General features: G+C 40.0%; 1 protein-coding gene across 1 annotated transcript in view; it reads left to right on the top strand.

The window, feature by feature from the left end:
* Positions 1 to 8,248, top strand: part of LOC137982321 (uncharacterized) — a 28,262-nt gene extending 20,014 nt beyond the window's left edge. The window contains exons 4-7 of the mRNA XM_068829398.1: positions 1,199 to 1,339; positions 3,207 to 3,644; positions 5,548 to 5,688; positions 7,586 to 8,248. Coding sequence (XP_068685499.1) covers positions 1,199 to 1,339; positions 3,207 to 3,644; positions 5,548 to 5,688; positions 7,586 to 8,058 — 1,193 coding nt within the window. The 3' untranslated portion in view covers positions 8,059 to 8,248. The remainder of the gene's footprint in view (positions 1 to 1,198; positions 1,340 to 3,206; positions 3,645 to 5,547; positions 5,689 to 7,585) is intronic.
* The last annotated feature ends 1,752 nt before the right edge of the window (positions 8,249 to 10,000 follow it).

Genomic DNA, 10,000 nt, shown 5'->3' with positions numbered 1-10,000 from the left:
AGTAACTGGGTAAAGGGTCTATCTCCGTTTGACGTCTGGCATCTGTGGTTGGGAATGAGTTTGACTCAGATAAATTCACTCCGTTTTTGGACGCTGGGGGGAGAGGGGGGCGCGCTTTGGCTGCGCATGTGTAAAATTCTTTTGTCTCGCCACGAGCTCATGAATCTGGGGCTCCTGTGCTCTTGGTCTTGTAGAAGGCAGCCCAAGTAGGATTCGAACTCGGTATCTCCTCATTTAAAGGCAAGCGCCATGACCTCTAAAACACGGACGACTACGCGACAGAGTAACGGGGAAAAAGAATTGTGTGCGTGACGGGAAACGAGTTTTTGTGTTTTCGTTGCCGTATGACTCGGTAACACATCTTACCGCGCCGAATTATAGAATTTTATAATTCGGCCGTTATTGTTCAGAAAAGGTATAGAAACTTTTAAAGCATCTGTTTACTGGTTTTGATTGGAGCCAACGCCGTAACAACAGATTTAAATGTGAACAACTGTTCTACGATCACACTTAACAATATGGTTGGGTCACGGATTGTGGAGTTTGGACTTTGGATTTCGGACTACGGAATTGAACTATATATTGACCAAGATATCGTAACATAAAACATTATTGAAATACTGTAAATTTTAAAGGCAATCGGTTAAAATTCCTTCGAACAAAGTTTAGGCTACCCGTAGCCTCTTGTTTATAAAGAAAAACGTCTAATTTGGGGACAGAGGCTTTACAGTTCTTAAGAGGGAAAGGTTCTTAGATGTCCTTTAAGGTTGGGTTGTGTATCATACAATAAAAGAAAATGCATTGTTGATGTTAAAAAAAAGTTAATTGTCCTGTTAGACTACAGTTTTCCATTTATTTTAACTTTATTTATGCTAACCACAAAGACAAAACAAAGCACTAAAATGAGCAAAATGAAACAGACGTTCTTCACTCTCTCTCAGCCTGGTTACTTTCTTAGTAAGTTTTTAACAATTTGGTTCATCGTCTCGGCCTGAACGATCTTATAAAAGGGTTCTGATAAAAGAAAAAGAGTGTATTAAAGTGGTTTCGTTGACTTTTGCTGATTCGAAAGCCTCTAAATCTTAGTTAAAACAAAGGATTATCAAAAGATCATCAATATTGGGTCCGTACCAGGTTGCTACACTCATCATTCATATTACGCTGATAGTTAATGAAGTTTTGTACATTTCGGCTGCAGTGCCATTGGGCTCAATTCAAGAGCTTCCCGCTGAATCGTGCGCTGAAATCAAAGCAAGTGAAGGAAACAAAGTTGCTGACAGCAAGCACTGGATATATTCAGATGAAAATGCTGGTCAGGCGATCCAGGCTACTTGTCAAGGTCAATGCTAGTTATGAGTACTTTTTTTGTAAAATCATGCGGCAAATCTATCTTTGAAGATGTCCTACTAAGGTTTGACGCCATGCACTGGTAAGTACCCTGCGAGCAGAGTCTCTCTCGATCTTCCTAGACAAGTTGGAAGACGAAAGTAAACTCTGCTCGCCGCCTCCACATTTCGTATTGAGCATGCGTTAAAAATTTATTCGGTGTCAGTCACACGTGACCAGTTGCCACAAAACCACAAAACGAAAACAAACAGTCGGGATATTTTCGAACAACTCTGGCAAACACACGACAATCAAGGAATCATTTCATTGGAAACTCAAGATAGTCCATACTTTTAAAATGCCATTTCATTTTTTTTACTGAAAAATGTATAGGTTTCTGTCAGACTAGTTTCTGTAACCGACACATAGGAAAAACTCATAAGAATTCTAACAGTTAAAATTGCCATGCTGTTGTAAGTTTCAAAATATTGATGACGCGTGGCGATTGATCACGCGCAAAAATTAAAAATCAGGTTTGATAAGTTGAAACTGGACTGACTCATCCAATTCTTTGGATGAGCGGCAAATCAAAGAATGTGGAGGCGGAGAGCAGAGTCTATTTTCCTCCTCCCGACGTATCTAGGAAAATCGAAAGAGACTCTGCCCGCAGGGTAACTTGCAAAGTAACTCAACAAATGAAATAAGAAAGTAATGTGCGGCAAACCTGGAGCTTTTCCGCAGGTGTCTTTGAAAATTCTTCAGTTCCTTCCTTCGAGCAGCTATGACCATTCTCATAAAGAAAGTCATTTGAATACAACAAATTGTTGACTTCTTCACCGGATAATTCTTTTGACATTGAACTCTTTTGGGCTCAACATGTCTGCCATATAACAGCCCGACTGGAAATATTTTTCTTTTAGTCTCCCGACGAAAACATCCTGTTTTCAGACTAAAGAATAGAACCATTTAAGGGGCAATGTAATGCTAATTTCGCTGTTTTTAGGTCAAAATCTCAATTAGTACATTAGCTTACACGTAAATCACTCCTGACAACCCACTAACAAGATATAAATTATATTTATGGCACAAAGAGCTATCCGTATTAATTTTTGGCGACTTTCTCGAGACACCTCCAAACTTGAAAAAATTGGCCAATTTTTTCACGTTTCAATGGATTTACATCTTCTCCATACTTGGCTAAAACAAGAGAGAATAGCTTCAGTGCACTTTCATGGTTATTCAGGGCCGTAGCCAGAAAAAAAAAGTGACTGAGGCAATGTGACCATGGTTAAATTCTCTACGTAGGGATTCTAGGTGCTTATGATGAGTCCATTTAAAGACAACACTGGAATCAGCCTTTATTTTAAAGAATCACGAAAAAATGACTGAGGCAAGTGCCTCGGTTTGCCTCATACTGGCTACGGCCCTGTTATAATTGGTAACAAAACTACAGCATTAGTTTTTGGTCTATACTGATGCAATGGCGTGACGCTGCCCCTTTAAGATCGATTTCAAGTTGAAGTTTATTATTCACACTTATAATAAACTAAACGAAAAAAAAAAAAAGGAGAAGGACATGACAATAAAAGATTAAACTTACAAGAGAGAGTGCGTAGTGGCTAAAGAAGCCAAGATTTCGAGTAGGCAACTACCACGGTGCAGGTACAAAATATTGCAATTAGAACAGGACAGTGAGCCACAAAGAGGCCAGGTTTCATCTCGAATTCTCGGCTTGCAAAGAAAGGTCATACACCCTATTCCTTTGTTTGGTTGATTGCTTTCATGACAATTTTTGTTGTTGGTGTTGCTGCACTGGTATAATGTATAACAAAGCGAAATATAACTTATTTTGGTAATAGACGAATTGTTTTTATGTTCAGAGGTGTGGCAAAAAATTAACGAAGATCCAGTTTGCTTTGGGGCTCGAGATGATCAATACGGTGCCTTCCACATGACTAAAACTGGAAATGTAAAGGCCATGAAGCTCGTGCACAGAAGCGGATCCGTCAAATGCAACCCCGCTTACAATGCTTCCTACTGGAGCTGTACCAACCCAGCCTATAAAAATAACACGTTTATGACGATCATCACAAATGCCAACGAAATAGCCCTCCTGCCAACAGAGAAAGATCTGAAAATGTTCGATTTCGGAGAATGCAAAGATACAAAGCACTTCTACGTTCTTGAAGGAATTAAGCAAGGATCAACAGAGCTTGTTCTAAGCAGCCATTCCAGTCCATTACATTTGTTGAAGAACCAGGAATTGCAGATATGGTATGGACAGGACCGGGCGAATTGTTTAGAGCTTGGCAACAGTGGCACTACTTGTGTCGATGTATTTGCCTGGTACATGTGACAATAACACCTAAGTTTGCAGTAAAAGCAACTGCAGTTACTCTGGCTAAATATTTAGATTTCCGCCATGATTACAATTTTTTCTCGCTAGTTTATTGTTTCTCGTCAGTGTTTACCGTGTTGTGCACAGACAAACAGAACCAGCCTCACTGAATTGAACTAAGCCAGTTTGTACCATTGTTGAAATAATAAAATCATGAGGCACTAGTTTGGACTATTTGGAGGTGTGATCGATTTGAGTTTTGTTGTTACATGTCATTTCTGCGGTTAACCTTAAGTTGCATAGGGAGTAAAAGCAAGTAATTGGTTAAACTACACAAAATCGACTCGACCGCCGTGACACAAGACCCTTAAAACGTACGTGCTGCTGCAAACATTACTTTTAACAGGGGCGGATTTAGGGGGCGGGGGGGGGGGGGGGGGGGTGTTACTTGATATGTGACCAGGATGTCAGGTGCCAAAGCTACAATGTCATCATTGGCAGAAACATTTGCGAGCTGAACAAAAGAACGAAAGAAGCCAACAGGCCCGAAGACTTTTTACCCGATTCAACGCGATTCTTCATCAAGCGAGCATTCAACAGAGGTATGGAGCATTAATCATTTATCTAAGGAATTTTAAGAAGCGATTCTGTTTGAAAGTAACTGGGTAAAGGGTCTATCTCCGTTTGACGTGTGGCATCTGTGGTTGGGAATGAGTTTGACTCGGATAAATTCACTCCGTTTTTTTGACGCTGGGGGGAGTTGGGGTCGCGCTTTGGCTGCGCATGCGTAAAATTCTTTTGTCTCGCCAGGAGCTCATGAATCTGGGGCTCCTGTGCTCTTGGTCTCGTAGAAGGCAGCCCAAGTAGGATTCGAACTCGGTATCTCCTCATTTAAAGGCAAGCGCCATGACCTCTAAAACACGGACGACTACGCGACAGAGTAACGGGGAAATGTGCATTAAAGAATTGTGTGCGTGACCGGAAACGAGTTTTTGTGTTTTCGTTGCCGTATGACTCGGTAACATATCTTACCGCGCCGAATTATGTAATTTTATAATTCGGCTGTTATTGTTCAGAAAAGGTATTAACTATTTTTAAATACCATCGTAGAAACTTTTAAAGCATCTGTTTACTGGTTTTGATTGGAGTCAACGCCGTAACAGATTTAAATGTGAACAACTGTTCTACGATCACACTTAACAATATGGTTGGGTCACGGATGTGGAGTTTGCACTTCGGATTTCGGACTACGGAATTGAACTATAAATTGACCAAGATATCGTAACATAAAACATTATTGAAATACTGTAAATTTTAAAGGCAATTGGTTAAAATTCCTTCGAACAAAGTTTAGGCTACCCGTAGCCTCTTGTTTATATATAAAAACGTCTAATTTGGGAACAGAGGCTTTACAGTTCTTAAGAGGGAAAGGTTCTTAAATGTCCTTTAAGGTTGGGTTGTGTATCATACAATAAAAGAAAATGCATTGATGATGTTAAAAAAAAGTTAATTGTCCTGTTAGACTACAGTTTTCCATTTATTTACCTTTATTTATGCTAACCACAAAGACAAAACAAAGCACTGAAATGAGCAAAATGAAACAGACGTTCTTCACTCTCTCTCAGCCTGGTTACTTTCTTAGTAAGTTCTTAACAATTTGGTTCATCGTCTCGGCCTGAACGATCTTATAAAAGAGTTCTGATAAAAAAAAAAGAGTGTATTAAAGTGGTTTCGTGGACTTTTGCTGAGTCGAAAGCCTCTAAATCTTAGTTAAAACAAAGGATTATCAAAAGATCATCAATATTGGGTCCGTACCAGGTTGCTACCACTCATCATTCATATTACGCTGATAGTTATAGAAGTTTTGTACATTTCGCCTGCAGTGCCATTGGGCTCAATTCAAGAGTTTCCCGCTAAATCGTGCGCTGAAATCAAAGCAAGTGAAGGAAACAAAGTTGCTGACAGCAAGCACTGGATATATTCAGATGAAAATGCCGGTCAGGTGATCCAGGCTACTTGTCAAGGTCAATGCTAGTTAGGAGTACTCTTTTTGTAAAATCATGCGGCAAATCTATCTTTGAAGATCTCCTACTAAGGTTTGACGCCATGCACTCGTAAGTACCCTGCGAGCAGAGTCTCTCTCGATCTTCCTAGATAAGTTGGAAGACGAAAGTAAACTCTGCTCGCCGCCTCCACATTTCGTATTGAGCATGCGTTAAAAATTTAAATGTATTCGGTGTCAGTCACGCGTGACAGTAGCCACAAAACCACAAAACGAAAACAAACAGTCGGGATATTTTCGAACAACTTTGGCAAACACACGACAATCAAGGAATCATTTCATTGGAAACTCAAGATAGTCCATACTCTTAAAATGCCATTTCATTTTTTTTACTGAAAAATGTATAGGTTTCTGTCAGACTAGTTTCTGTAACCGACACACAGGAAAAACTCATAGGAATTCTAACAGTTAAAATTGCCATGCTGTTGTAAGTTTCAAAATATTGATGACGCGTGGCGATTGATCATGCGCAAAAATTAGAAAATCAGGTTTGACAAGTTGAAACTGGACTGACTCATCCAATTCTTTGGATGAGCGGCAAATCAAAGAATGTGGAGGCGGAGAGCAGAGTCTACTTTCCCCTTCCCGACGTATCTAGGAAAATCGAAAGAGACTCTGCCCGCAGGATAACTCGCAAAGTAACTCAACAAATGAAATAAGAAAGTAATGTGCGGCAAACCTGGAGCTTTTCCGCAGGCGTCTTTGAAAATTCTTCAGTTCCTTCCTTCGAGCAGCTATGACCATTCTCATAAAGAAAGTCATTTGAATACAACAAATTGTTGACTTCTTCACCGGATAGATCTTTTGACATTGAACTCTTTAGGCACAACATGTCTGCCATATAACAGCTCGACTGGAAATATTTTTCTTTTAGTCTCCCGACGAAAACATCCTGTTTTCAGACTAAAGAATAGAACCATTTAAGGGGCAATGTAATGCTAATTTCGCTGTTTTTAGGTCAAAATCTCAATTAGTACATTAGCTGACATGAAAATCACTCCTGACAACCCACTAACAAGATATAAATTATATTTATGGCGCAAAGAGCTATCCGTATTAATTTTTGGCGACTTTCTCAAGACACCTCCTCCAAACTTGAAAAAATTGGCCAATTTTTTCACGTATCAATCGATTTACATCCTGTCCATCCTTGGCTAAAACAAGAGAATAGCTTCAGTGCACTTTAATGGTTATTCCGGGCCGTAGCCAGAAAAAAAATATGACTGAGGCAATGTGACCATGGTTAAATTCTCTACGTAGGGATTCTAGGTGTTTATGATGAGTCCATTTTAAAGACAACACTGGCATCACCCTTTATTTTAAAGAATCACGAAAAAATGACTGAGGCAAGTGCCTCGGTTTGCCTCATACTGGCTACGGCCCTGTTATTGGTATCAAAACTACAGCATTAGTTTTTGGTTTATACTGATGCAATGACGTGACACTGCCCCTTTAAGATCGATTTCAAGTTGAAGTTTATTATTCACACTTATAATAAACTAAACGAAAAAAAAAAGAAGAAGGACATGATAATAAAAGATTAAACTTACAAGAGAGAGTGCGTAGTGGCTAAAGAAGGCAAGTTTCGCGTAGGCAACTGCCACGATGCAGGTACAAAATATTGCAATTAGAACAGGACAGTGAGTCACAAAGAGACCAGATTTCATCTCGAATTCTCGGCTTGCAATGGAAAGGTCATACACCCATTCAAGGCAGTTGTTTGTTTAAGCTATTCCTTTGTTTAATTGATTTTTTTCATGACAATTTTTGTTGTGGATGATGTTGCACTGGTCCAAAAATGTGTGTCACAAAGCGAAACATAACTAACATTGAAAATAAAATAACTTTCTTATTTTCAGAGGAGTGGCAAAAAATCAACGAAGATCCGGTTTGCTTTGGAGCTCGAGATGATCAATACGGTGCCTTCCACATGACTAAAACTGGAAATGTAACGGCCATGAAGCTCTTGCACAGAAGCGGATCCATCAAATGCAACAGCGTTACTGGTGCTTCCTACTGGAGCTGTACCAACTCATTTTACTATGCAAACAACACATTTATGACGATCATCACAAATGCCAACAAAACAGCCCTTCTGCCAACAGAGAAAGATATGAAAACGACGAGTTTCTGCAACCCAGAAAAGCACTTTTACGTTCTCGAAGGAATTAATCAAGGATCATCAGAGCTTGTTCTAAACATCCATTCCAATCCAATAAGTTTGTTAAAGAACCAGGAATTGCAGATATGGTATGGACAGGACTGGGTAAACTGTGGTGAGGGAGCCAACTCTGGCACTACTTGTGTTGATGTATTTGCCTGGTACATGTGAAAATAAAAAGCAACTGCAGTTACTGTGGCTAACTATATTTAGATTCCCGCCATGATTACAGTTTTTTTCTCGCAATTTTATTGTTTCTCGTTAGTGTTTACCGTGATGTGCACAGACAAACAGAACCAGCCTCACTGAATTGAACTAAGCCAGTTTGTACCATTGATGAAATAATAAAATCATGAAGCACTAGTTTGAACTATTTGGATGTGTCTTTGGCTTGAGTTGTCAGTGTTGTCATTTCTGCGGTTGACCTTAAGTTGCAAAGGGAGTAAAAGCACGTATTTGGTTAAACTACACAAAACCGACTCGACCGCCGTGACACAAGACCCTAAAAATGTACGTGCTGCTGCAAACATCACTTTTAACAGGGGCGGATTTAGGGGCGGGGGGGGGGGGGGGGGGGGTTGCCCCCTCTCCCCTTTTCCCCCCTGTATTTAAAGAGCTTCTGTATGACCCAACCGACTTTCAAGTGGTACAGTGTGCATCAGGCGATTTTACTTCAGAGAATGATGATTAGTTCAGTTTCAGAGCCTTTCGTATTTCAAATGCATCTTGACTAACGTGAATTTTTCGGATAGAGGGCATGTAGGGGGGAGGTGCGCTCTCGCCGCAATTTCTTCGACCCCCTCTTTCTGTCATTTCTGCATCCGTCCCTGTTTAAGTTACCAAGTTATAATTTATTAATTTTGCAAATACATCTTCTACCTGAAAAACCTATTATTATGGATAACGAGCGCTGTGACTGGCTAAGAGCTACGGACCGATTACGAAATTAGCACATTAAAAATTAAAAGAACGCCAAATTGACACTTCTCTGTATTCATTAACGTTTCTTTGGCCGTTAATAATTGCGAATGACGACAAAATTTACCTTACCAAATTGTGCTCATTACACACGAAAAAATATATATATTTCTTTAGACGGAGTAGATGCACAATCGCTCGCACTACAAGTGATCCCTTCCGTTTGAATAAACTGATCATCCGAAGTTTCTATAACCTTGCCAACATTTTGCTGGAAGTAATGAAGAATGATAGTTATCATTTTTACAGGCCTTAAAACAACGGTCAATTAGATACTCGGCCAATTTCGATTGATCACAGGAGACGATTACGAAGAGCTTTTGCACGTCTTCTCTCACTCATTAGCCGTTTAGTTTCAGGGCTAAGCCTAGTGGTGGTCAATTTTCGTACTGGCCCTTAAGGTTAATGTAGGTCTGCTACTAACAATTAAAAGAAAAAATGTTTCCACAGTTCACTGACATTCCCCTAGAGGATCATCAGTTTCAAACGTACCCTCTCAATGTCAAGTTTTCAGGCACAAAATGTCTTGAATAACCGATCCGTGGAAAGGAATTTGTACAGGTTTGTTTACGAGAACCATAAATTAGACTACGCTCATTGCAGCGAATTTGGGACACTGCTGATGTAACCGGAAATATGTCAGGCTCATGGGTAGAAACAAATATCTAAGCGAATTAGAGTGTTGTGCAACAAACGTGTGATACTTGATCAGTTGAACACATTGATAGGATTCGCAGACTCACTGAATAAGGTGTCTGTGGCAATGATGGGGAGCAGTGTTGGCGCAGTGTTGACAGCAATCGCCTCCCAACAATGTGGCCCGAGTCCGATTCCAAGACAGGAGTCACATGTGGGTTGAGTTTGTTCAGTGGTTTTCTACTTTGCTCCGAGAGGTCCGGCGCTGGACCAGAAACCCCCTTACTCGGTTGCGCTCTATCCCTGAAGATTCGCAGCCATTTACGAGCCTAATGGTCTCGCAGTCAGCTTGTCTTTATCCTCGGGATTTTTGGATTTGCCTCGTGGAACCTGTGTTTCATATTCCATGGGATCTCTTTAGTTTTTTTCCACATATTTTTTAAGATTTTAGTGTAAAGGTTTTTCATCTTTATTATTCCCATTTTTAAGAACGAATAAT

The sequence above is a fragment of the Montipora foliosa genome, chromosome 13 (assembly GCF_036669935.1).
Source record: "Montipora foliosa isolate CH-2021 chromosome 13, ASM3666993v2, whole genome shotgun sequence".
NCBI lineage: Eukaryota > Metazoa > Cnidaria > Anthozoa > Scleractinia > Acroporidae > Montipora > Montipora foliosa.
Note: the sequence above shows the minus strand (reverse complement) of the source record. Positions and strands in the feature narration are given on the sequence as shown.